The 27,337-nt window shown below is 45.3% G+C and overlaps 1 protein-coding gene across 12 annotated transcripts in view; it reads right to left on the reverse strand.

Moving 5' to 3' along the window:
* Positions 1-27,337, reverse strand: part of ARFIP2 (ARF interacting protein 2) — a 286,324-nt gene that overhangs the window by 7,146 nt on the left and 251,841 nt on the right. For 7 of the 12 annotated variants that reach the window (XM_085623544.1, XM_085623537.1, XM_085623543.1 and 4 more), the window contains 2 exons: positions 24,693-24,865; positions 12,761-12,935 (listed from right to left, as the gene is read on the reverse strand). In XM_085623544.1, the coding sequence (XP_085479670.1) occupies positions 12,761-12,935; positions 24,693-24,865 (348 nt within the window). The remainder of the gene's footprint in view (positions 1-12,760; positions 12,936-24,692; positions 24,866-27,337) is intronic. The other 5 variants (XM_085623546.1, XM_085623542.1, XM_085623545.1 and 2 more) reach the window with 1 other exon arrangement.

The raw sequence follows: 27,337 nt of genomic DNA on the forward strand, positions 1-27,337 counted from the left end.
CTGAGAAAGCCAATGAGGCACATTTCTTCCTAGTAGTATGTGCCCTTGGGGCTGGGGGACGGGGACCCATTAAAGTTATTTTGGCTTTGGCATTACAAGTTTGAATACATCTAAATATCCATCTAGCAATCCCTGCTATAGCGTGCCCCTGTCTTAAACTGGAAAAAGCTACAAACACTTGCTGTCTTTTCCTAATTGATTTAGTTCTCTCAATGTAGTATAGTAATGCTCTCTTTACATCTAAAGTGTGAAGTGCTCTTTCTGCTACCGTCTGTGAATTGGGAATGAAAACTGGCAACTCAATTGTCTGATTGAGATGAACGGCTGATAGGACTTTAGGTAACGACTTTGGACAGGGTCTTGGGATAACTCCGTCCTGATGAGGCTGACAGAACGGCTCTTGTAGAGCGAGCACTTGTATTTCACTTACTCTACTTAGTGAGGTAATTGCCACAAGAAAAGCAACCTTCCATGAAAGGTACTGAAGTGAACATTAGTGTAAGGACTCAAAAGGGGATCCATAAGTCTAGTTAGTACCACATTAAGATTCCAACCTGGAGCAGGTGGTGTTCTTGGAGATATTACCCTTTTTAAACCTTCCGTGATCACTTAAACAATGGGGATTCTAAACAGCAAAAGTTGTTCCCTGTTTTGTAGGTACGCAGCAATAGCTGCAAGGTGAAGACGTACAGATGTTTAGGCCTGATCGTTGAAGATGCAGAAGGTATAATAAATTTTGTACTGCAGGGTTGATAGGATCAATGTGTTGTGCAGTACAATAACATACAAATCTTTTCCACTTAGCCACGTAGCAAGTTCTAGTGGTAGAATGCCTTGCCTCTTTAGGGATGTCCATTTAGTCTGATGGTAGAGTTAGGTCCCAAACTCTAGGACTACAGGAGCCAGATTGCTAGATTGAGCTGTTTGGGATCTGGGTGTCTGATGGTCCCTTGATTTTGTGTGAGAAGGTCCTGCCTCTTGTTGGGGGCCTTCAACAAGCTGAGTAGAGTGTTATGCCATGGTTGTCGGGCCCATGTGGGGACTTCTAAAATTGGGTGAGAGAGGTTTGTCTGAGCTTCCTCGCCATATATGGAAGTTGTGGGAGAGGCAGGAAAGCGTAGGCAAATCTCCCTGACCAATTCATCAATAGTGCATTGCCTTGTAATTGTGGGTGATGAAACCTGGAGGTGAAGTGTTGGCATTTGGTGTTTCCTGCCGCATTCCTCAGATTTGGAAGTACTGCTAAAGGACTTGTGGGTAGAGTTCCCACTCACGGACCTGTTGGTGCATCTTGCATAAGAGATCTGCAAACTCCTGGAAGATATTCTGCCAGGAGGTGAATGTGATGATGTTTTGCCCATTTCCAGATGCTTTGGACTAGCTGCGATCGCTGAAGAGAATGAGTGACTCTATTTTTGTATGGAATACATCACTGTCATGTTGTCCGTTTTATGAGGACCATTTTGCGCTGAATGTAGTTCGGTGCCGATCTGTCCTTGTGAAGGCTTTTGGTGCTACCCTTTGGTGAGTGTTCTGTTGACGCTCATGGTTTCGGAGCTGACGACTTCGGCGCTGTAGGCATAGACGTGGAGGGTTTCGGCAACAAAGGTGTTGGTGAAGCGTGGCGTCGAGAGGTTTGTCTCGGCGCCCTGTCTGGTCTTGTGGCTAGGTACCCTATCAGGGTCAAGAAGTCTTTTAATGTTTCACAGCTCTGAAGTCTTGTCTCGGTATAGACCAGAACCACTTGGTCGCACAGTTCAAAGAACTTTGTTAAGCAGAGGGCTGCTGTGCCAATCTGCTCTAGAAAGTGGTCCAGGCAAGCCTTGCATTTGTGGTTTGTATGCAGGGGCTGGAGGCACAACAGTACTCACAACCTGTGACGTAGTCTTCGTCGTCAGGCCCATGGTTGTTTCCGGCTGGCCTTCTTCATTGTTGCCTCCGATATCGATGTTGGAGTCTCCCCATGCGATGTACTGTGGACTACCTGCCGACTCGCCTCCTTTGTATTCGTCCTCCTCCTCAGCGCAGATGATCTATTCTCCCTCTGATTTCTCATGCTATATGGTGATCCTCATACTATGGGCAAGAAGTCGCACCTGACAGTATTTCAAAGTCTTCTTTGATTTAAACTGCTGACATGCTGCACAATGATCCTGGTCATTGTATTCCCATGAGAGACACAAATTACAGAGAGGGTGCAGATTGTTGTGCGGGCATTTGGCATTGCACTGAGGGCACCTTCGAAATGGAGTCTGATCCATTAACCCTCCCAGAACATTCTCTGCTCCGGGTTGAAGTTACTGAGTAGTCGACGAGTTGGATCCTTAGAGACTTTTCACCAATATCTTTCCCGCGTCATGGGATAACTTCTCGACGACTGCGTTAGCTTCTCTGGGTCTCTAAGGCCTCAAGAAATGGCATCAAAAGTGAACTTCGATGAACATGTGAAAGTCTAATAGTGGAGAAAAACAATCTGAATATGGAGCCGAAGACCATGCACATTACCTCAAAGAGGAGTCGTCACAGACGAAAAACAAGTTGTAAGAGTCCGAGCCCAACACTAGATGGCTGGAGTATGCAGAGAATGTACATCTACAGCCAGACATGATACGAATATACATTTCTTGGCAGACATCCAGTGTTTATGATGTTATTTATCAAAAGTGTTCTGCTCCTCTTATGTTTATGATTGAGTTGTTAAGGCCAAGCCTACCAACACTCATAAAATTAAAAACCTGTAAGGGCCTGCAAGCAAGTCACAAATTCTCAAGTGTAGACTATGGCATTAGTCTGTGCATGACACCTACAATGGCCACCTATATAACCAATTGTGGCTGCTTCCTAAGCCATTCAGAAGCAATACAAATTAAGAACACAGGATGGCCTCCAGCTAGCTGCACTGAGACTGCTAGTCTGCAATGATGGGGAATATAACACCAGGAGTTGTGGCCAACATTGATCACAGTCCTGAACAGTCCAGAGAGAAATTTAAACATGCAAGAAACTGGGTCTTGAGGAAAATGCGTTCTGCTGTCTTTTTTTAATTTGTAATTTTTTTATTATTATTGTGATAAGATATAGGAGCGCCTCACTCTGCGGAGGAGATTAGGTCACATTTACCTGTTTTTGGGCCTGGCAAAATGGCAACAGATCGCTCCACAACTGCACAAGGCATGAAACATGTTGACCGGAAGTATAGACCCTAGCCTATTAGCAGGTCTGTAGGTGACCGACACCTTCTCACTCACATAGATAGGGACAATTATTTCCCAAATTTCTCTACCACTTCTTTTAATCTCAACTTCGACTAGGAAGATCACTTTAAATATATTACGGCATCTGGTCGACAGCTGATTTTAAACTTGCAGTTTTACCAATCTTCTCACATTGTTGAACACAACATCTACTGTGTTAAGGTGCTCATCCAGCGTATTTTTGATTAAAAGATCTCTGGTAAAGTGCCCTCTCGCGGGGCCCGCCATGCATTGCAGTGCCTGGTGAGGAGCATAGCCCAATGACGAAGCATGTCACCTGTGGGTGAGTGAGGGCAAGTGTTCCAAAAAGCACATGCTTCCTAGGGTACATGCTTTCCGCTCTCAGTCTGAGCTTCTGGAACTGTATACTGTGATTTAATTACAATTTATATACAGGACCATGATTCTCATCGTCCTCTCTTTCTTGACATGCAGGAAGAGGTTTACCTTAGACAAACAGTTTATGGAGCATACGGCCGAATTGCTAGAAGCCTCTGTGCCCGTGCAGTAATGTTTCACTAATGTGCTTCAGCTCTATGATGCCGCCCTACAGATGTCAACTAGTAGAACAAAAGCATAGAATGCTGCTGGCAATGCACCTATTGTAGAATGAGCCTACAAAAATGTCTTTTGTGGCCATCGGGCCTTAAAATGATAGAAAGTAATAGGCAAGGCTTTCCACCTCGTTCTCCCCTTCTTAGAAAAAGGCCATCCTCTTTGTGGGAGGCCAAAGGACAATAATAACTGGTCCAACCTCCTGAAAGTCTTTGCTCGGTCAATATAAAATCTCAAACATTGTCGAACATCCAAAGAATTCTCTCAGTGACTGTCAAATGATTTTGGAAGCACCACTTAAGAACCACAGGTTAATTTTGAATGAAATCATTTGATAAACTTGGGCTGAATTTCAGATTCCACTTGGATCGCATACGCGGCTCTTTAATAGAGAATGCTCCTGTTTTGCTTGGTTTTGGGCGATATGAAGGCCAACAGAAGAGCTGTTTTCCATGTTGCTTATTGAGATCTGCTTTATCTTTGGTTCAAATGGTGGTTTCATCAGTTGTTCAAGGGCTGTATATAGTTGCTACAGTGCTGGCGGGAGGTATATAGGTGGTAACACCGTCAAAAGCCCTCTAATAAATTGTTTGACGATTCAATAAGCTGATAAAGAAGTCTTGTCAGGCGAAAGTCTAAATCTAGTGAAAGTAGTTGGATGAACAATAATAGAGCAGCGCTTCAAATCAGATTTTGCCAACTGCAACAGGTATGGAAGTACTTTGAGTTGCTCTGAAGTCAGAGGGCCCAATCCTTCGTATCTGCACCAGATGCAGAATCTTTCCTTGGACATGGTAAGTTTTTATGGTTGAGGGCACTCTGGCTTGAGGTAGGATTGCACAGCAGTTTTAATGGATATCGAAATGGGAGAATTTCATGTATTCAGTAGCCGTGCTATCAATTTAAGATACTGGAGTGATGAAAAACCCGGCCTTCTTCCCTGGAGAGAAGATCCTGACAGCTGCCGAGGCACGTATAGGGAGCTCTGGTAGACGAAGAAGACTAATGAACCAATAAGGCGGGGAATGCAAGTATTCAAAAATCAGTTTGCACAGTTTCCTCTTGACCACCCTGATTACTGGTGGAGTCGGGGGAAGTGGTGGAAAGGCATATGCAACGGATTTTGACTGTGAGATCGAACATGCCTCTCCCCTTAACTCTGGGTGCTCTCACCTGTTTGCAAAGAATTGGCATTTCATGCACTGAACAAAGTTACCAGATTTTTATTGAGCTCTCCTTCACAAATTTTCTTTCATCATTCTACCCGCCCATGAAATGTTCACTCTTGGCAAATGTTCTACTGTCAATGAACTACAGCGACAGATGGAGCAACTCCATAGATTTTGAGAGTCTTCTGAAAGTGCTGGCAACTCTGTACCACCCCCGGCAGGAGCAGTAATGCGACTGCGTGCCAATGTCATTCAATCAATCAGTCAATCAATCAATCAATCATTTGTAGTGCGCACTAATCACCCGTGAGGGTCTCAAGGCGCTAAGGGGGGGAGGGGTGCAGCTACTGCTCGAACAGCCAGGTCTTGAGAAGTCTCCTGAAGGTCAGCAGGTCCTGGGTCAGTCGCAGATGGGTGGGGAGGGTGTTCCATGTCTTGGCGGCGAGGTAGGAGAAAGATCTGCCGCCGGTGGTTGCCCTGTGGATGCGTGGAACGGTGGCGAGGGCGAAGGTAGAGGTCAACAGAGCGAAGCTGGGGGTCGGGGTGTAGAAGGTGAGTCGTTTGTTGAGGTATGCTGGGCCGGCATTGTGGAGTGCTTTGTGAGCGTGGGTGAGGAGCTTGAAGGTGATCCACTTATTGACTGGGAGCCAGTGCAGGTTTCTCAGGTGGGCTGTGATGTGAGTGTGGCGGGGGATGTTGAGGATGAGGCGTGTGGAGGTGTTCTGTATGCACTGTAGTCTTTTCTGGAGTTTGCCCGGGGTTCCTGCGTAGACGGCGTTGCCGTAGTCCAGTCTGCTGCTGACGAGAGCTTGGGTGACCGTCATTCTGGTTTCGGTGGGGATCCATCTGTAGATCTTGAGAAGCAGGTGGAGGGTGTTGAAGCAGGAGGAGGAGACGGCGTTCACATGCTGGGTCATTGAGAGCGATGAGTCCAGGATGAACCCCAGGTTGCGTGCATGGTCGGTGGGCTGCGGTGCGGTTCCCAGAGCGGCCGGCCACCAAGACTCATCCCAGGCGGAGGGGGTGCAGCCGAGGATAAGGACCTCTGTCTTGTCAGAGTTGAGTTTACAGCGACTGTTCTTCATCCAGTCGGCGAGGGCCTTCATTCCTTCGTGGAAGTTGGTTTTGGCGGTGGCGGGGTCCTTGGTGAGTGAGAGGATCAGCTGTGTGTCGTCGGCGTAGGAGAGGATGTTGAGGTTGTGTGAGCGGACGATGTTGGCGAGCGGTGCCATGTAGACGTTGAAAACGGTTGGGCTGAGGGATGATCCTTGGGGCACGCCGCAGGAGATCTTGGTGGCTTCAGATCGGAATGGGGGAGGCGGACACTCTGGGTTCTGTCGGTGAGGAAGGAGGTGATCCAGTCCAGGGCTTTGTCGCAGATCCCTGTGTCGTGGAGACGTGTGCGTAGGGTGTGGTGGCAGATGGTGTTGAAGGCGGCCGAGAGGTCCAGGAGAATGAGGGCCACGGTTTCGCCATTGTCCAATAGGGTCCTGATGTCATCAGTGGCAGTGATGAGGGCTGTCTCGGTGCTGTGGTTGCTGCGGAATCCGGATTGGGACGGGTCCAGGATGTTGCTCTCCTCGAGGTAGTGGGTCAATTGCCTGTTGCTCTGAAAGTGAAAAGCATAGCTGCTTACAAGCACCACCCATGCATGCTGACATCAGTTGCTTTATTGTCTGTCCGTATTCTCAGACACAAAGCTCATTGGCAGATTGGTATAGCCAGTGCGCAGCTGTATAGATTTGGGACCGCTTTAGATATAAAGAGTCCAGTTTACAGAAAGAGATGTTGGGAGGGACGATGAGGAATCAGCAGTTAGAGTACCCACCAGAAAGATTGTTACCAAAGGTAGTAACTTGCTTTTCTGATGGATACTTCTAACCGTAGATTCCTCATCTTGTGAAAAGATACTATAGCAGTACATCCCAAGGCAGTGGGTCTGTGAACTGGCTCATTCCTGCAGGACTGAGCAGGCAAAATGCCCCTCTCGAATGACCTGCCTGTTGGGACAGTAGTGCTTTGTGAACATGTGTACCGATGCCCACGTGGCCACCTGACAAAAGTCGAGGACAAATAACACAGTGGTTGCAGCATTGGTGTTGGTGGAGTGAGTGTGCAAGCATTCTGGAGGCTGCTTCTTCACCAGTGCATACTAGATCTTAATGCAGGGAAAATCCATTGATAGATGGCCTATTTTTTCAACTGCCTTGCCCTTCCTTGCTTTAGGAAACCCTACAGAGAGCTGATTGTTTACTTAATGTTCCTTGTTACAATCAATGTAAAAACTTAGTGCTCTCTTAGGGTCTAAACGATTGAATCACTCTTTGTTTTAGAGGGATGGAGCTGAGCAGAGAATGCAAAAACAGTGACAGCCTACCTGACATGAAAAGGAGCGAACACTTTCAGAAGAAATGTAGTTTTGGACCTCAATACCAATTCATCTGGGGAGAGAGTGGTATAAGGTGGGTTTACAGATATAACCAGCAGCTCACTCAAACGTCTTGCTGATGTTATGGCAATGAGAAAGACTGTCCTCAGTGTCAGAAGTTTCAAAGCACAATTGTACACCTGCTCAAAAGGGGTGTAGATCAAAAAAAGTGAGGACTAAGTCTACGTCCTACTGAGGCATCACAAAAGGTTTTGGTGGAAACAAATGTTAAAAACCTTTCAAAATTCTCATCATAACAGGTTGATTAAATAAAGGAGGCTGTTCTAGCAACCACCAAAATGGAAAAAAAGCTGACAAATGACCTTTAGCAGAGCCTAACGCAAGTCCTTGCTAGACCAGGGTCACATCAAACAGCAAAACTTCAGACAACTTGGAATGTAGTGGGTCAACGACTGGCATACACCAATTTAGTGGAGGGACACCTCGCCACAACAATGATGTCAGGAGGAAGGTCAAAGGAGGTCAACTGCACCTGCCAGGTGACTCTCCTCCACAGAAACTCTTTGGTGGTCCAGCCACTACCATGGACACTGAGCCTCCTGAGACAGGACCCAAGACCTCACTCCACCTTGTTTCTTACAGCACCACATTGAGGGGGCATTGCCCATGAGCACCTACCCCAGCCTTTCTCTGATGATAGATAGAAAGGCCTTCACTGCTAAGCGAATCACCTTTGGATCCAACAGACTGATGTGGAGTGGAGTCTCCACCAGTATCCTGAGACCTTTGATCTCCACCTCTCCCAGATGGCCTCTCCAACCCAGTAATGTTGCATCTGTGAACACCGTCGGCTCTGGGAGGGGTAAGGAGAGGAGTCTGCCACTGAACCAATCGCGGTCCATTAGCCACCACTGCAGATGCCACATAGTATGTTTGGCCATCAGGATGCAGGAGGCCAACACCCCCAGGAGTGCCAGAGTCATTCACACTGAGATCCAGGACAGAGGCTAAAATATTGGGATGATGGCCTGAATTTCCCAGACTCGCTTCTCCAAAATTTACTATATCTAGAATAGCTCAGATGAACAGGAGTAACTGCGAAGGACTCAGGCGTGAGTATGGCACATTGACAGTGAATGCCAACGATGTCGGGAGGTTAGCTGCCATCTGAAGGTGGTTGATGACTGCCAGGAGTGATCTCGCCTTCAGCAGCCAGTCATCGAGGTAGGGGAAGACTGGTACCCCTGACCTTCAAAGGTGTGCGGTGAACACTCCCATCACTTTTGTGAATACCCAAGGGGCACTATTGAGGGCAAAAGAGAACACTGTGAACTGAAAACACTCCTGGCCCACTGTGAACCCCAAGTAGCGCCTGAGTGCCTCCACAAATGGATATGAAAATAAGTGTTCTGCAGGTCCAGTGCCACCATCCAGTCTCCAGGTTGTAGGGCTAACCGGGCCCAGGTTAGCGCGAGTATCCTGAATTTTTCCTTCTGCAGGAAGGCATTAAGAGGGCGAAGATCCAAAATAGGATGAAAGCCTTTGTCCACTTCGGCACAAGAAAGTAGTTGGAGTAACACCCAGTTCCTATATCCGAGGCCAGAGCCTTCTCTAAGGCCCCTTTGACCAAAATGGCCTGCACTTCCTGAGCGAAATGGGACAGTGTAGCCCTGATGGAATATTTGGAGGATCCATTTGTCCTCCAAATATTGTCTGACAACCTTGGAGGAAATATCAGATTCTGCCTCCAATAGGATGGCTAGGCCAAAGAGGCACTAAAGCAATTTGGTAGCAGCACCTTTTGGAGGAAAGGAGGGTCTGATCTGCATGTTGTCCCTACTGACCTGAGCTTGGTCTCTGAGAATCGCAGCCTTGGCTACTAAAGGGCTGAAAAGCCTGCTGGGCCGGTGAAGGAGTCTGAAATTGGTGAAATAATAAAACCTGTACCGTAGCCACAGAGAGGGCAAAATTGCTGATGCAACTGTCTTGTGGGGACAGAAACGTGCTGTAGCCGAGTCCACTTTCTCATCAATAAGGCAAGCGCTATCAAACGGCATGTCCATTAAGGATGCCTTGACATCCTCGGAGAAGTTTATAGACCTCATCCAGGCATGGCATCGAAGGGCCTCACTAGTACACATTGCTCATCCTATGCAGTCAGTCGTTGCTGGTGCATGCCTGTAGAACCAGACTCTCTGGCGCTGGGTGTTAAGTAAGAAAGGCAGGGTCGTCTGGCGTGGGAGTACAATGGTGATCTGCCTATTAATAGGTGGACCTGAACATGGTTTTGACCAAGTGCCCAAAAGGGTATCCATAACAGCCTCATTAAATGGTATCAGGGGCTCTGAGGGAGTCTGACCAGGTTGAAGTAGTTCAGTCAACACATTAGTTTTCACTTCCATGGTGGGGAGCTGTAAATGTAGAACTTCTGCGTAACAGTGAAAGAGGAGCATTCTTCCATGGCAGGACTGGGGGGAAAACAAGACCAGTATCTGAGGAAATAGACAGCCCCCTATGAAGTTCTTCATCCAGTTTTCTTCATCATATTGGGGGAACTCAGTTGTCCCCTTTACAATAATTATCATTGTCCGAGTCAGTGGAAAAAGATTGTGCCAAGTTTGGGCCTTACTGTTGGTCAGGGAGAGGAATCAGAAGAATTGCCTAGTATCTGTGTTCTGGTCGAAGCAGGGTGTAATCTCGGTGGAGTTCGTGGTGGATTCTGCTCAGTCACATAACACGATGGGCTGTACATTCTCTTCCAGCATTGGCATTGATGCAACAGAAACCAGCAAGATGGTGTCAGAACTAAAGTCGGTGCTAAACCCGATGCAGGCTCAAGGGCAGAGACGGTGCAGAGGGCTGATCCACTGGTGGAAGTCCGACTAGATGCTTGCGGCACAAAGGTGTGCTAGAGGGAGCCGGTAAAGTGACACATATGTGCATCCTGGACTATCTGAGGCCTCTACTTGCTGCAACATCGCCGACGAACGTGTAAATTCAGGACATGCTGGGACCAATGTCTGAATCGGCTCTGATGGAGATCAGGAGCGGTACTGGAAGGCACGTTGATGCCTTTGCCCTCTCTGGAGTCCGAGAGTGGCAGGAAGGGGTCGATTCTAGCTTTGAATTCTTATGCTTTTTCTTGAACTTACCCGGAGGCTTCAACCACAACGATGAACTGCCGCAGGAGGACTTCGAAAGCAGGAATGGGACCTTCCTTTAGTCTTTGAGTTGTTGCCTTGAGGAGCCTTATGTTTAGCAATCTATAGTTTAGCTCATGGTCCTGTATGGCCTTTGGGTTCATCTGAGTGCAGTTGTTGCAGGCACTGTGACATTTAGGGGGTGACATTTTCCATTGTGTGCTGGAATAATTTTGTGAAGAAAGAAACAGTCAAAAGATGAAAGAGAAGCTGTGCATCGGGATCCTCAAAGGGTGAAGAATCTGCCTTTAGAAGTACCCGTTAGAAACCAAGGATTGAATTTAAGAATTCTTTCCTTCGAAGGGAAAGCTTTCCCCACAGCTGCAACTAAAATCACTCCTAGGAACTGAATGCATTTCGTAGGCGTCACTTAAGATTTGGTCATGCTGGGTGTGCGGTCCAGAGCTTGAAACATTTTTCGACCTGTATTTGTGGCTTACTTTGTGTTCTAAGATGACTTGTCCATAGCTAGCCAGTCGTTGCAGTAAGGAAAGATGTGGGGCCCTCTTTTCGTGAGAAATGCTGATACAGGGGCAATACACTTGTAAAAACCCTTATTGCTGATTTTGAGGCAGAACTGTACCGCTTTGAAATGATGGTGGCACCAACCTACTTCAAAAAGAAAGTACTTGAGGTGTTTGGGGTGCATGAAAATATGAGTCCTGCATATCCAGCAATGTCACATATTTGCCATCTTGGAGATGTTGAGCACTTCAGCAGGCATGTGTTTATTTGTCAGACCTCTGAAATGAGTTGCCATCCTCTTTACCCTTTAGGAATAAGAAAAACCTAGGGTATTAACCTGTATTTCAGTGGGATTTTCATCATGAAAAGAATCTCCACTTTCAATAATCACAGATGCTGATGGGAAATCTTCCAGGGTAATGGAGGAGTAGTTTTGGTAGGAATCCAAGTTTATGTCCATAACGCACCATGTCTGAAACCTGTCTGAGGCAACTTCTGCCCACCAGCGAAGGAACGCGGGGGACTGTTCCTCCCATCGGGCTGGATGCAGGGGGTGGAATGTTCCAAGTAGCTGAGTGTGCAGTCTGTCGGAGTTTGTGCGATGAGTCTTGCTTGGACTGACTTGCTCCTCTTGTACGGTTACTGTTTGGTATAGGATGATCAAAATGTGAGTTGCTGTTGTAGGGGATAGTATGATTGTCAAAAGATAGGTGTCTGTTGGGGTAGGACTGATGGAAATCACTCCACTGGGAGCCTATTGAAATGACTCCCCTCGGACTCTTGCACTGTGAAAGGAGGCTTGTCTTCTGCACTGGAGGGTCCAGAGGAATCGGGCAGGGTCTGTGTCTGATTTTATTGGTGTCCTCCATCAAATGGAGTAGCTAGTATGCAATGCTGGACCTCAAGGAGGAATGATGTTGAATGCAGCCAGCCTGGTGACTCAGTTACACCACCCATCATCTGTCTGACTGGGACGGCTGTATCCAAAGCCCCATCAATCATTGCTGCCACTTCTGTGTGCTAGAGGGAGCAGGTAAAGTGACAAATATGTGCATCCTGGACTATCTGAGTACTCTACTTGCTGCGACGTCGCCGACGAACTTGTAGGACACGCCAGGATCAAACTCTGATTCAGCTCTGATAGAGATCAGGAGCAAGACGGGAAGGCACGCTGATGCTATTTGCCCTCTCTGGAGTCTGAGAGTGGCAGGAAGGTGCCGATTCCAGTTTGACTTCTTATGCTTTTTCTTGAACTTACCCGGAGGCTTCAACCACAACGATGATCTGCCGCAGGAAGGACTTTGAAAGCAGGAATGAGACCTTGCGTTGAGGAGTCTTCTTATGTTTAGCACACGTCTGCCTAGTGTATCCCCTCATGATGGCAAAAGCGTTAGCAGCGTTGCCTGTCAATTAATGATGCTAGTAAACATTTCATGCTTGATGTAATATCGGAGGTCATAAGCAGTGCACGGTGGAGGCGCAAGTGATAGTTAGCCCAGTAAATCATAAGTGGTGAATTTCAGAGTTTTTTAAAATTTTAAATGTTCGTTTTTACTTTATTCAGCACTTAACTATAATGTCACTTTAACCTTCGGTTTTGTCACTAAACAAATATGTATACACACACACACACATGCAATGCATGACATATCAATAAACAGATCTGAACACTGTAACAGAGCACTCTATAGAGCAGCCCATCTTCACCCATGATGTTGCCATGCTCACTTTATTTTCCTCCAGGAACTTCAGCTTAATGGCCACGTCTCCTCGGAGCTTCTCATACTTTTCCTTGTGGATATGGAAGTTCTGCTGTGCTACATCGATCCGAGAGAGGGTGGCTGCGTCCCGTGGACCCATGTTTAGCTCGTCCAGGTCTGTTCGATATGCATCATATTCCAACCTGAGACAGAAGACAAAAAGTGCTGATTAAAGGGCATTGATCCATGGGAAAAAGACATGAAACATGCATCCGAAAAACACCATCACAAGTCTACAGTTCATAATGGCAGAGGTTTACAACAGCAGGGGAGGCAAGGCTGACGAGTTGGAGTCCACAGGGACCAAATCCAGATAGGAAACATCAGGCGGTGGAGGTAGAAGCGAGCAGAGGCCGCAGGACCGCCACATATGGAGACCAGATTGGTCAGTGAAAATCTGAGGTGTGAACTCTAAAGAGAGCTCCTAAACTGCAATGCACTCGTCATGGGGTAAAATGATAACATGATACAGTTAGGGGATTTGTTATATCAGCTTTTCGGAAAGCTACCTTTTTAAGAGATTTACCTATTCTAAGAATTTGCTTCATTGATAGGTTTAAAGGGCTTAGTTGTTGCCAGTCAAATATGAAAATAGGTTGAGAATGTAAGAAAGTAGCAGAAGAGATAACAAGCATTGGCATAGCCAATAGGTCTCGCCTTTGGGACCTTATAAGTGTTTAGCCATGCAAACACTTGATGTTGTTGCACCAAGGATATTGTACTGGATAACTAAACACTTATGAGGTCCCAAAGGGGAGACCTATCGGCTATGCCAATGCTTGTTTTTTTTTTTAAAGGATAAGCAGTGCTATCAGGCTCCGACTGCCACTTAGTCCACCGCATCCCACGTAGAGGCTGCAGCCATCTTTGAGAGAGGTAGAGAGGTAGGGAGAGAGGTAGGGAGAGAGAGGTAGAAAGTTAGAAAGAGGTAGAAAGGTAGAGAGGTCGAGAGAGAGGTAGAGGTAGAGAGTGGTAGGGAGGTAGAGAGTGGTAGGGAGGTGGAGAGGTAGAGAGAGAGGTAGAGAGAGGTAGGTAGAGAGAGGTAGAGAGAGAGGTAGAGAGAGAGAGGTAGAGAGGGGTAGAGAGGTCGAGAGAGGGGTAGAGAGGTCGAGAGAGAGGTAGAGAGGTAGAGAGAGAGAGAGGTAGAGAGAGAGAGAGGTAGAGAGAGAGAGGTAGAGAGGTAGAGATAGAGAGAGGTAGAGGGAGAGAGGTAGAGAGAGAGAGAGGTAGAGAGAGATAGGTAGAGAGAGATAGTGGTAGAGAGGTAGAGAGAGAGATAGAGAGAGAGGTAGAAAGGTAGAGAGAAGTAGAGAGAGGGAGAGAAGTAGAGAGAGGTAGAGGGAGAGAGGTAGAGAGAGAGAGGTAGAGAGAGAGGCGCCGTGAAGTTCGATAACAATTTTATTTTAAAAAAAGAATGCAGACATCGCAAGTGCGCATAGGGAATTAAACACTCTATGATGGTAGAATGTAAGTGCCAGGGAACCCGCTTACCTGAATAGTTTCGCTCGACGTAACAGTGGTCAGCTGCTGTCTTAAATGAAGCTGTCAGCCCACTGTAGAAATACCATGAATGGTTTACGTCACGGTTTCCACGCTGAAAGCGTGCGCGGCCCGTGACAGCAGCTAAATGCTGGTGTCTGTGTAAACTGATACCGGAGTGGGCACGGGTCAGTATCATTGATACTGAAGAGTTACTGAGTTACAACAAAACTTGGACATAAAAATATGACCCAAATAACGTGCCGCTTATGGTTAGAAAGCGATGTTCCCTTCAAAAATAATTATGGTAATTCGAGAATGCCGATTGACCCTTATGGAAGGACCGCGTTATGGGCATTCAGATAAGAAAAAGTGATTGAGGGTGGACGAACCTGTCTTCTGAAATGCTTGATTTGCGGTGATAGAGTTCAAGAGGAATCAAGTCTTAGTGTGATGTAACATTATTGGTGAAGTGCTCAATTTCGCATTTAAGAGGATACAATCCAATTATGAACTAAACATACATTAATTACAGATTACACCAAAAGGAAACAAGCGCGCGCACACGCCTCGCGCTGAAAGATTAAAAAAAAGCATCAAAGAAAGGAATGGGCGGGAGGGTTGTGAGAGAGAGAGGGAGTAACAGCAGCTGTTTTCAAGCACACTCGTGCTTGTGGTGCCATCCGCCTTGCAGGAGCGAGCAACAGCCAATTAGCATGCGCGCCACTGCTCGCTCCCGCAAGGTGGATGCCGCCACAATCACGAGTATGTGCTTCAAAAAAGAGCAGAGCGACGGCTAAAAGCCCACCTATGCAGCGCATGCGCGCTGCGTAGGCGAGACCTGAAAACGAAAGATTTGACACACACTAGGTGCCAGGTTAGTATTGGGGTTTGAGCCAAACATTGCTGGTGTGACTGGCCTCTTGAATTAGTCAAAAAGATCACTTCCTTCTCCCTGATACAATTCATTTCTTTGTTGTGCTCAATTTCCCTCTACAGGAAACAAGATCAGACACAGCGGAGCTCAGACAGTGGGTACATTGGAGATCTGTGACAACGGGCTTCAGAGTGAGCACGGACATCCATCTCAATCGAGGCTGGAGACATTTGGGCACAAACAAACAGAGACACTGGTCTCTGTAAATCGAAAACTACATAATACTCCATAGAAAGGTCACAGATTCTGTTCACTGCCCTATACAATACTAAGAATACATTGTTCTCCACTGGATAAAAATAATGTGCAGGCTTAAACCTGCAGAATTGCTGCAATGTGTAACAGAACATAATGCCGAGATGTCACACTTAAAGCCTGAAGGCAATGGCATTTTAATTTGGTCTGATATAAAAGTCAAAAGCCACATCTTTCATTCATCACATTTGATGTGTTCGAGGCCGTGGGCCAGCTCGCTCCATGTTGAAGTAGGGCCTGGACCTCCTTCCTGCCCCGGGAGACACTCTGGTACAATGTTTGGTGCTAAACGCTCAGTGGCACTCAAGTGCTACTCCTTGAAAACTGAAAAGAGCCGAGGAGTGCAAGAGACCAGGTTCAATCACATACATGGAGGAAGGTGGGGACTACAACGTGGATTCTAATGAAAACTGGCATATTGGAATAGCTACCTGAAAGACTATATCCAGGTACAAACCAATACCCCCAACATCAGCAATTTCAAATTCTGAGAAGAATAAAAAGAAAAAGGAAACTAACTTCCTGGCAGCTGCTCTGTTGTTGAATGTCTAGAAGGCCAAATGGTGTATTACAAAGAATTCACTGGCCAACATCTGGAGGAGAAACGGTCCAATAGTGAAGTTGACATTAGACCCTAAAAACCTAAGGACTAATATCGAATTCCGCACGTCATCTAAAAGTCAAGCCATTTTTATCACCTTGCGGATTACATTGCAAATGTGGCTTTAAACAGATATAGACTATCTGGACTGCAACCCCTCCAGGTCATAACATGGTTCTTCAAAAAGGTCTTCAAATGATCCCACAGTCTACACTGTTTTGTGCAGAGCATCATTTATTCGAGATGCTCCTGCTAAAGACGTTCCCTGTAAAGCTCCCTCTGCTGTATCTCGGAGCTAGGCCGTGCTATATAAAAAACACCTATAACAAAATCAACAAAAATAAAATTTCCAGATAGATCTGGTTATCATTATCTGTAAATGAAAAATAGACATTAATATGGATCTGAATGAAGACAGCAAGAAACTCTTCAAAGACCACCACCTGCATCCAAGACAAGAAAGACATGTTCGGGTCCCACTGGTTTTCACAAACAATATGAAGCAGAGGTGTAGGATGTGCAGAAGACAAAAACATCTGGCACACATGCCCTGCCCCTCCTTACGGCACATGACAATTTAAAAGATATTATATGATCTGCTGCTTTCTTTCCGTATTCTTATATTGAACTATTCTCCCACCTGTTAATACAGAGGCGGGACTCAAGCAAATTAATTGATGACGCGCTCTCACAACTTTATGTGCGAATGAAGATGAAAATCAGAACAAGACCAGGAGAGCAACAACAAAGACAAGAGAGAACAAGAGCTAAAAGAAAGCAAAGAGAAAAATTAAAAAGCAAAGGGAAGAGATCAAAGACGAGCACAAAGAGATCAAACACATTAAAAAGAAGACTGAACAAAACATGTGGAGCATGGAACCTACTGATTAAAGACAAGTGCAGCAGAGCAAAGACACTAAACCAACAAATTATCTTCTTCTGATGGCTACTCTAACTGCAGATTCCTCACCTTTAAAATATTCTGAGGCACCAGACTGGGTCCAGAAACATTCCCACTATAGCTCCCATATGCCGATAGGTGTTGCCATGAGACTCCACAGCAACCCCACCGTCCTCCCGGAGGGACACCATGGAGACGTATATAGATGTAATCCCAGCACGTTCAAGTCAGTTTACCATAAAGCCATCTACACCCGTAGACACAGAGTATCAGAAACAGATTGTGAACCGTAACATGGGACCTCATTAAAACCTAGAAATCCACTCCACAGAATGGAGGGATGGGTGGGTGGGTGATAAGGAATCTGTGGCTAGATACAGTATCAGATGGATTCAACCCAGATCTGTGACTGGGGGTGAGTGTCTGAAAAGTATCAGCGCTCCGTCCATCATCTCCTTGTGTTTGCTTTGTTCACCTGAAGTTGGCAGGGTATGCCCAGACGTGGGTCCCTTGCGCACTTTGCCACTGGATTCAAGCTAGTCTGGCTGATATGGGGTGTTACTCCCAAACCGGATGCTTGTTTCCGGTCCAGGGAAGACCTGGCTTGGCAGTTCAGGCTGGACAGTTCCCATAAGGCACAGGGTCAAAACTGATTTGCATATAGCTGGGTCTGAACTGGGGTGGCGAAGTGAGCTAAAAAACGATGATGGATTCAACCCAGACATGTGACTGGGGATGAGTGTCTGAAAAGTTTCAGCGCTCTGTCCATCATCTCTTTATGTTTGCTTTAGATACAGTATCCACCATAAAGAGCATTCCCGAACATAGCCTTTTGTTCTAATGGATACTTCTAACCGCAAATTCCTCAAGTTTGAACAGGTACCAGACCAGTACCTCCAAAAAGGTGGAGGGTACGAGGAGTGGACTTCACACCAGGAAATCCTGCAGGGCTGTGTGGGCAAAACGGCCTCCTCTGTGAACCTCTAAATCAGTGCAATAATGCCAGGTGAAGATGGGGACCATGTAGCTGCCTTTCAGATGTCCAGTACCAGAGGACAACTGCCCAAGGCCATAATGACGGATTTAGCTCTGGTAGAAGCTTCTTCTCGACCAAGGACTACCACATTTTTATGCAAAGGACGATCCATCTGGATAAGGTACACTTCCAAACTGCCCTTCCCTTCTTAGCACCACAGAATTTCACACAAAAAATGAGTCTGCTTCATGCTTTTTAATCCGATCAATATAAAGTCGTTGGGCTCTTTTGGAGATCAACCAGTGAAGTCGCTCCTCCTCCTTGGGATGTGGCCAAGAGAAGAAAGTGGGACTGTGATGGGCTGCCCTACAAGGAAAGGAGACACCACTTCTAGCAGAGATGGTGCAAGGCTGAAGCACTTGTTTGGCCAGAAAATGATGGAATATTGTGGATGCAGCAACAGCACCTGCAGATCTATGACACGGCACGCAGAAATAATCTCAATAAGGAAGCCTGTATATAGAGTCAGGAACCTTAAAACAGCGGCATGAAGGCTCGAAAGGTGTGCACATTAAGAAGGTAAGAGCCAAATCCAGGTCTGACTGCGGCACAACAAAAGGTGCAGGAGCAAACATATGCAAGCCCTTTCAAAGAAAGGGATCACAACTGGTGATTTAAATAAAATGGCTGATCCAGCAAGTATAGAACGTCCTTAAGAGCCAACAAATAACCTTTAAAAGTGCCGATTGCAAGGCACACAGCTCCGGAAGACTGATGTGGAGCCTCTGCAGAGGCCAGAGGCTTCTGATCTCTATCTTGTCCAGGTGAACTTCCACCCTCCACCCAGAGATGTTGTATATGTCACCCATCACCCCTATGAGCTCTGGGTGGAGTAGGGAAACTGGATGGATGTCCGGTTGGCGTCTTTCATCCACCATTGAAGGTCTTGGGCTGTCCTTTCTGAGACTTGGCTTTAGTCCATTAAGCATCCCCGATGCGAAGTAAAGTTAAGGCAGGGGCTCCACTGAAGAACAATCAGGAGGCACCAGAAGCATTAAAGAGGCCAGGAGACAATGAATCCTCAGACAAGGGCAGAAGGGGGTTTTACACCACTGTGTCTAGATCTGCCCCTATGAAGGGATTCTTCTGCGTCGGTTGCAGTTGGGATTTCGACTCATTCATTTAGAACCCCAGGAGGGAAAGTCAGGAAATAGTCATTTTGCAGGTGGTCCATGACTGCGAGCCCTGCAGCAGCAGCAGATTATCGATGTAGGGGAAGATGTGCACTAAGATGAGCAATGACAACCGCCATCACTGTCGTGAAGACACAGGAAGTGAAATGAGCCGAACGGGCAGGATGGCAAACTGAAAGAGTTCCTTTTCCACAATGAATCGCAGGGAATGCCCGTGGGACTGGCACATGGTAATAAAACATCCTGCGTCTCTAAGGACACCATCTAGTTCCCGGGGTTCAGAGAGGAGAGGACCGGGGCCATGGTCTTGAATTTGTCCTTCTGATGGAAATTGTTCTGGAACTGAGGATCTAAAATCAGCCTTAGCACACCAACCTTTTGGGCACCAGACAATTGAAGGAAGAGCCCCTGGTGTCTCTCTCCTTCTGAGCCACACTCAGCCAGTAATGACAGAACCTCTCTAGCAAGAATCGAGGCATAATCTGACAAAACATGGACGAAAGTAGAAGGTACAGGGAGGAGGATGCTGAAAAAAGGGAAGGGCATAATCTTGAAGGACTACCTGCGGACCCACTGGTCTGAAGTAATTGTGCAACGGCTAGACAGGTACACGCGCATTCTACTCCCCATAGGGCACAAGAGACTTTGTAAGGGGGAAATCGGTGCAGTTTGTTGATGTTGGTGCTAGAGGAAGACTAGGACTGACTATGATGGTGTTAGCGCTGTTCTATCACCACCACGCCACTTGGACCCCTGAAAAGACCAGGCAGGCTGCTGCACAGGCAGAGATGCTGCCTCTGATGAGAAGCCAGGTGCCAGAAGGAGCCCCCTGAACTTCCAGTATTGTTTGTGGAATTGATTAATCAAATCAACCGAGCCATGGACAACAATCTTTAAATCACTCCAGAGCTGAATTCACCTGGCCTGTTTTTGCAAAAGTAATTTGAATCTCCTCAGGGAGGATGGACAAGATATCGCTCACCGTGTCAAAGAAGGCATGGCCGCAGCTGCCTGGAAGGCACTGCATTCAAAGAGCGTAATGCAAAGCTGACAGAGGAGAACGCTAGTTTGCCTAAAGCATTAATGTGTTTAGCTTCTCTATAAGCCAGAGCGGTGGAAAAAACACTTCAATTCACTTCATTGGCTGAAGCCTACACTACAAAGCTTTGCAGTAAAGAGTGCGGAATCAAAAAGGCTAGTCATGCTGAGCAGGCCTATGGCGCTGGCAACTTATCGGCAGCAGCAAGCAGGGCTTCACTTATGCTGCAGCTTGTCAGGGCTTCACTTGAAGTGCAGTAAAGGTTCTAAAGACAGGCTAGGTTGAAAAATTCAGAAGAGTAGCCTTACATTCTACAGTAGGTACTTTAAGTTCCAGATCCTCAGATTTCCTATGAACCAGCACAGCAAAAGAGGCTCTTTCCTCAGTGGGGCGTCTGAATGTGGAGTCCTATTCTGGAGATCGGCCTAAAGTCCATCCTCAGTATAAAGAAGAGGTTAGATATAGCTAAAGTCCATCCTCAGTATAAAGAAGAGGTTAGATATAGCTAAAGTCCATTCTCAGTATAACAAGGGGGCATGACATCAATCCCTTCCTCATTCTCACCATTTGGGTAATCATGGGTTTCCTGTACATCTACGTTGAACTATACAAGGCTTCTTGGCGCTGAAGGTACCAGCGCCAAGTCAGAGGCACTCCTGGAGAACCTCCCAAACAACTAGCCCTTCCTTAGTGATCTGTTAGTGAGACATTGGCCGAGATCTAGCTGAACTCAGCCTCAGATCAGAGACCCACAATTGGGGCTGGATCAGGGACTCAGACTGATCAAAGATGTGTGGGAGAGCAAAGACACCAAACACACAATATGGAAAAGAGAGAAAAGAGTACTCCGTAGACAGATCAAATATAAGATGCATAGAAGGGAAGGCAATGAGATCATATACATGAAAAAGCAAAGCAAGAGTACATGCAAAAAGGCAAGTGAAACCGATCAGGGACGAAGTGTAGAAAAGACAGTGCTTAATTTGAATGAAATTGAAAGTAAGGACCCAAAGTTTTCCATTAGGAGCTCAGCTGCTGGTGTTTTTAAATGCTGGGTTGGCAATGCTTGATTCCAATGGGTGATGAACCATGCACACCAATACGTAAATGTGGTTGTATAATACTGTTGAATATTTGTTGGCGTGCTGGGAGGAGACGTCTGAACCAAGATGTAGAAATGATAGCTACTGTTGCACTACCCTGTGTGGGTAGTGTCCCTCCTAAGCACAGCCAATGGTTTACGAATAAATCGTAGATTCAAATATAAAGATAAATCTAATGGTTCCAAGCGAATTCAAACCAAAAGTTTATTAATGATAGTTCTCCATTAGGTTATACTCATTGTATTCATGAGTTTATCCCAAATGCAATATTCAAAGAATTCCAAAATTCTGTGTGCAGCTGAAGGATAAGCCCCAATGCATTTCGGGTATAATGACTACCCTTCATCAGGGGAAATATTCCTGAAAACGTAGAGATAGGAGAAATTCAAGCGGCCATTTAGCTTGAACTGATATTAACTCATGCAGGTGCCTTGTGCCCAGACACGACGATCCTATGTGTTAATCAAAGCACGAACACCGAATTAACGAAATGAGTGTTATGAGACAAAACATATCGAAATGCGCTTGACGATAATAAATGGTGTCTGATGGATGAAATATGATATAACACCCAGTGTCCAGGTTCTATAAGTGACATTAGAGTGTTTCAGAAAACGAAGACGTTAATGAAATTATCAAACGACTAAATAATGTTAATGAACGAAAACAGTGAAAGCGATCAGGATGTGTACCGGAAAACGAATCGGTGAAATAAAAGTTCAACCGTGTGCTCAAAAATAATCAACACGTGGTGTTTAGCCGCTAAAGAATCCGGCATCCATAATTACAACAACACCGTTTGTATCCGGTGTGAATATGATCATTGGAAGTGCACGTACCTTGGTGTTAGTATAGTTAGCGTTCAGCATGCTCCCGTCGTTTGAAAAAATTCACGCAGCGGCCATTGGTATAACCGCCGTTATAAACAGTAAAGAAGGGTGTGTGGGCGCTCTGCAAATATGTGGCAGCCATTTTGGAATGGGAAATTGATTCGTATATCAATTTTAAAAATATGACATGCTGAACATTGAAAGCAAAATATGGAAATAAGGAACTAAGGATGAATAAAGACAAAATATAATGGAAAAAAACAAAAAGAGGAGTGTGTCAACACTGTTCAAAAGTATAGCAGCCATCTTGAAATGGGAAATTGTGTATATAAACTACTGAAATATGAAATGCTTGATTCCAACTCATGCCTCTTTCTTGCACCTCTCTACACTTCCTGTCTCTCTGTCTCATGAATACCAAGGCTGATCACTCTTGATTACACCTAATGTCTCTTTCTTCCACCACCCTACACTTCCTGTCTCTTTGTCTGATGATTACCAAGACGGGTTACTTTTGATCTAAACTCATGCCTCTTTCTTCCACCACCCTACACTTCCTGCCTTTCTCTCTCTCTGATGATTACCAAGGCTGGTTAATCTTGATTCCCCCTCATGCTGCTTTCTTCCACCACCCTACACCTGTCTCATGATTACCAAGGCAGCTTAGTATTTATTCCACCTCATGCCAAATAGAAAGAGACAAAATAGACAAAAAATGCAAAATGGATATGCATGCAGCACAAGTGAGAGTGATCCAGGATATGAAGCACAAGAGCGGGGGAATAGCAAGGCTGGTTGCAGGGTGATACGATGTCAAAGTTTCCTTTCTCACCCCTGCACCCCAATAGGTGTCTTTACTTCTTGCTGAGGGTCTTACCAGACGGGCATTCTGTGGCATTGCGGACCACTGATCTAGATTCCTGCAAAATGTGCCCGTAATGGACATGGGTTGACCCACCAATTTAAGAGAAACATTGTTTAAAAAATAAAAAAATTAAGAGAAACACAATTCTCTGAGAGCAGGTTTTATTATGGTGTATAGACTGCTAAATACAGGGAACATCGAAAAAAACACCTATGGTCGGTCAACTGAGTGTTTAACAGCACAGCTAGAATACATCAGATTAATAACAGAAGAAACAACTGCTTACAATATTATCTTGTGCATTGTTGACACCCTTGTAGAACAACAATTGATTCCATAGTGCCAACTGCTTAAGAAAATACTACACAGGGAGTGGTAAACAGGGAACCAAGCAGTCTCAAAACTCCAGGAAAGTTACAACTGCAGGAGCATCCCTAACGCAAGAACTGAAGCAATACAATGAAAAATAAAATGTAACCTGTGGAAAGAAGCCGTAGTGGAACAACAGAAAACAAATCAACACACTGAAAAGAGAAGAAGAGGGGGTTCAGATAAGAGCACAAGAAGCAACCAGAAGACAGGCTGGAAGAGAGAGTATGCACTATCAACAGGATTTCCATAAGGCGTGGATGAGCGTGTTTTGAGGCAGGGAAACTCAACAAAAGGATACAAAGGACTGGTATGCTATGAGTGACTTTGGGTAAACAAAAGCAAACCCGCAGAGTGGCATATTGCACACTTCAACCTCAATTGCATTCAACAAGCCCCCTTAACTTGCCTTGAGACTGATGGTCACATGCATCTTTATGGGATGCTAGTTTATGGCTAGCACCTATGAGAGACTGCCCTTAATGTGTTCATTCACCGACGGATCATGGACTAACAACTGACTCAAGACTGTCACTCCAAAAGCAGGTTTCCAGAGCATCAGTTAGTAGCTGTTACCCCCGGCGGCATCTGCTGGATCACAGTTTTTTTTGTTCACCCCAAGTTAGGGCGACGGTTGTTAGTGCCGTCAATCACAGTTACCGATGTGTGTTTGCAATCCCACAAGGATTAGGATAACTGATCTGCTCCAGTCCTGCGGCTTCTTTAGGAGCCACTGCCAGGGTCTATCAGGATTGAATAAAATTGAGCATGCACTGGAAAGGCCATCAGTGTTGCCTGTGATCAAGAGTGATGTGTAAATCAGTGTTCCTTGTTATAAGGCCCTGTACAGGAAGCTCCCTTACTTCCCGGCTTTTAACGCTACTGATATTTACTAAACTGAAATTCAACATCCGCTGGACTCTGCTCTCGCTGTGCCCATCTGTAGACTGCTTCGCCTTGCGGAAGGATCTCTTGAATGGAAGTCCCAAATTCTGATATACGCTGCCCAATGCCTACACAATCGCGTCTCATCCGTGGAAGACCTGGCTCTTCCCTAACTAGTCCTTTGTTCTATCTATCCTATTTCATTTTGCATATCAAGGAGCCAAGAGGGTTGAGGGTGAGTGGCCTTCACAAATAAACCACAACTTAACTTTTCAGAGGGTAAATTGTCACTATTTTAAGAGCTATGAAGAGTCATCTGCTCACAAAAAGGAATAGTGCAATAACTCTAGGTTTGAGGCCTAAAAATGCAATGACACAGGTAGGAAGTTTACTTCCACGTATCTTGCACAAATAACACTCACTGACAACACCATTGCCCATGGCAGTGGGATCATGGAATGGCTTACCTGGCCGTCTCATAGAGTTTAACAGTCATCAGTGTGTCCTCCATGGTCTTGTTTACGAGCGTGTTAATGCTGGATACAAAGAAATTCACAGCCCCCAGAAGAGTCTCGCCATTCCTGCAGAGAAGTTTCTGGGTCTCAGCATTGTAACCAAATTCCTCCTGCAAGGAAGAGAACTGGGCCAGCATCAGAATCAAACTCACAAACTAATTTCTATCTCCAAGGACATTAAGATACTATCTGAACAACAGTCAACAAGAGAAGTCTGAATCAGACGCAGTGTCACAGCCTCTCTTGTTATATTATGGTAGCACCATAAACGTATTTGTACAAAGGAGAAATATTTAGTAGTCTTCTGATACTTTAAAAAGGAGTACACATTGCTGTGTCAACCTCTACAGTTGTCCAAACCTGTACATCTCCCCAGCCCAATGTGGCTCAAAGGGAGCCCCACGATAGTCCACGTAAACAGGAATTACTCGCTTCAATTCCCCATCCAATGTTGTCAACATATATTTACATTCTCATTACTTAAAACAAAAGACAGGTAATGACCAAAATCATATTGCAAAATTCATTTAGCAGGGCACACTTGCAATAGTTAAAATGAGGAAACCAGAATCCACTGCTCACTGGGGTATCCAGCAGCCTTAAACCTGCTCTATTAGCAAAATCTTCACTAGGAGAAACCATAAAATTAGAAATTGAGTAATAAAATACATTTTTAACATCATGGTTCTTGTATTTCTCACACAATTTCAAAATAAGCTATCTTCTGGGTCAGACCCGTAAGGAAAGAAGAAATGATTCCTATACAGTCGAGAGAAGTCAACCTCAAAGTACAGAGAGAGAAGAAATAATGAATGCTTGGCTAGGCTATACTCAGAACACTGTCAACATAGACTCCAGATGGTACCCCAAGATCCAATTAACCAACGAATGGCAGAATACAGAACAAGGGTCTCTGAGACAGACTCAAACATGGAACATAGATAGTACCCCAAGTCCAGTTAACCAATGAGGATAGAATACAGAACAAGGTGTCGGAGACAGAGCCCTGCATTGATGTACAATAAAAAAAAACCTTGCTTAAACCATCTCCTAGTTTTTTGGCTTGAGCTGCACCCTCAGGGCAGCACTTTCTACTTAAACCAGGGAGAAAGCATTGCTTATACTGTACCACTGTATACAAGGACACACATTCATAATTTTAAATCTGGTAAGAGCCATGTTTCATTGTGGATTTCAATACAGAACAATACAGAAAAAAGCCTGAACCAAACCACACTGTCTCACATTAGGATAAGAAGCTTTTCAGAAGACCGAGCATGATCAAACCACACAGATGGTATGTGGTTATGAAATAAATGGCTTCTGCCAATGTCTCAAATGTGCCTGAACTGACCAGGTCAACAATACACAAATGATATCTCACTCTATACAAAACACTCAATCCAAAGTGAATATACGCTGAGAAGAATAAAGCCCAGAACAGAACATTGCTTCAACTAAACCTGAACAAAATAAGAATGAAAATGCAATGAAAAACAAAATAATGGTAACCACAAAAAAATCAACTACAATTAAATTAAATGAGAACATACATAAGCAATAGACAAAAAGGCCAGGAAACGAGTTGAAGCCTGTATCAAGAGATGCAGGATCACAGAAAATAGTAAAATTGAAAGTCAGTCAATAAAGCACAGATCAAAAATATTATAAACTAATACAAAATACAATTAGAAACAAGCTCTAGCAACAGAAAAGTGTGCCAGAACCAACCACCACCGCCATGGAACAGAATGTGAACCAACCCGCACCTGCAGCCGACAGGCACAGCACAACAGTACACCCATATAACACAATGAGAGCAAAACTCTTATAAAAAACATAACAGATTCAAACACAACTTCCACTACAAAGCTGCCAACAGAACAGGATAATCGATGATCTGCTCAGGCAAAGCACTGGAGCTGAGGCATGCTCCACCACCAGGAACAATGTTAACATATCAGAGAAGAGGGTAACACTAAACCTCCATAAAGACAAAATAAGATCAGAAACTAGCTTCAACAACACAGAGCTGAGACAAAGCCAAACTCCATCACTAGAGATCACAATCAAACTCCGGCAACATGTAGTAGAGGAAGATGGAAACTTTACCCTATGAAACAGTCAGACTCTCCAAACTCATCAACAGAACAGGTCTACTGCAAACTCACCTGGAACAATAATAATATTAATAATTACAATTTACGCAACACACACACCTCGAGCTGAACTGTTACAAAGATTTGTAATATTAGGAGTTGGAAGACAGCTCAACTGTAGTACATTTTTCAGCCTGGAATGCTGCAAGCTGAAGAGGACCTGTTGGTATCTAAAAGGGCATGCAGCATTTGCAAAGCGCCTCTATGCCCTGGGAGCCTCCTGGCGCTGAATCTAATCTGGGGGACTGTCTGACCAGTTACAGAACAAACGCCATTCCCACCACTGCTCGGGTCGGTCGTTCGTATAGCCCAACCGTGTGAAACTGCAGCTTTATTTAATAACAGTGTCAAGATACTCTGCTCTTGCGTGAAGACAGCCCTCTATAAATACCCTATTAATATGAACAACAATAAATTCAAACAACTGAGTATTGGAGC

Source organism: Triturus cristatus, chromosome 8 (assembly GCF_964204655.1).
Source record: "Triturus cristatus chromosome 8, aTriCri1.1, whole genome shotgun sequence".
NCBI lineage: Eukaryota > Metazoa > Chordata > Amphibia > Caudata > Salamandridae > Triturus > Triturus cristatus.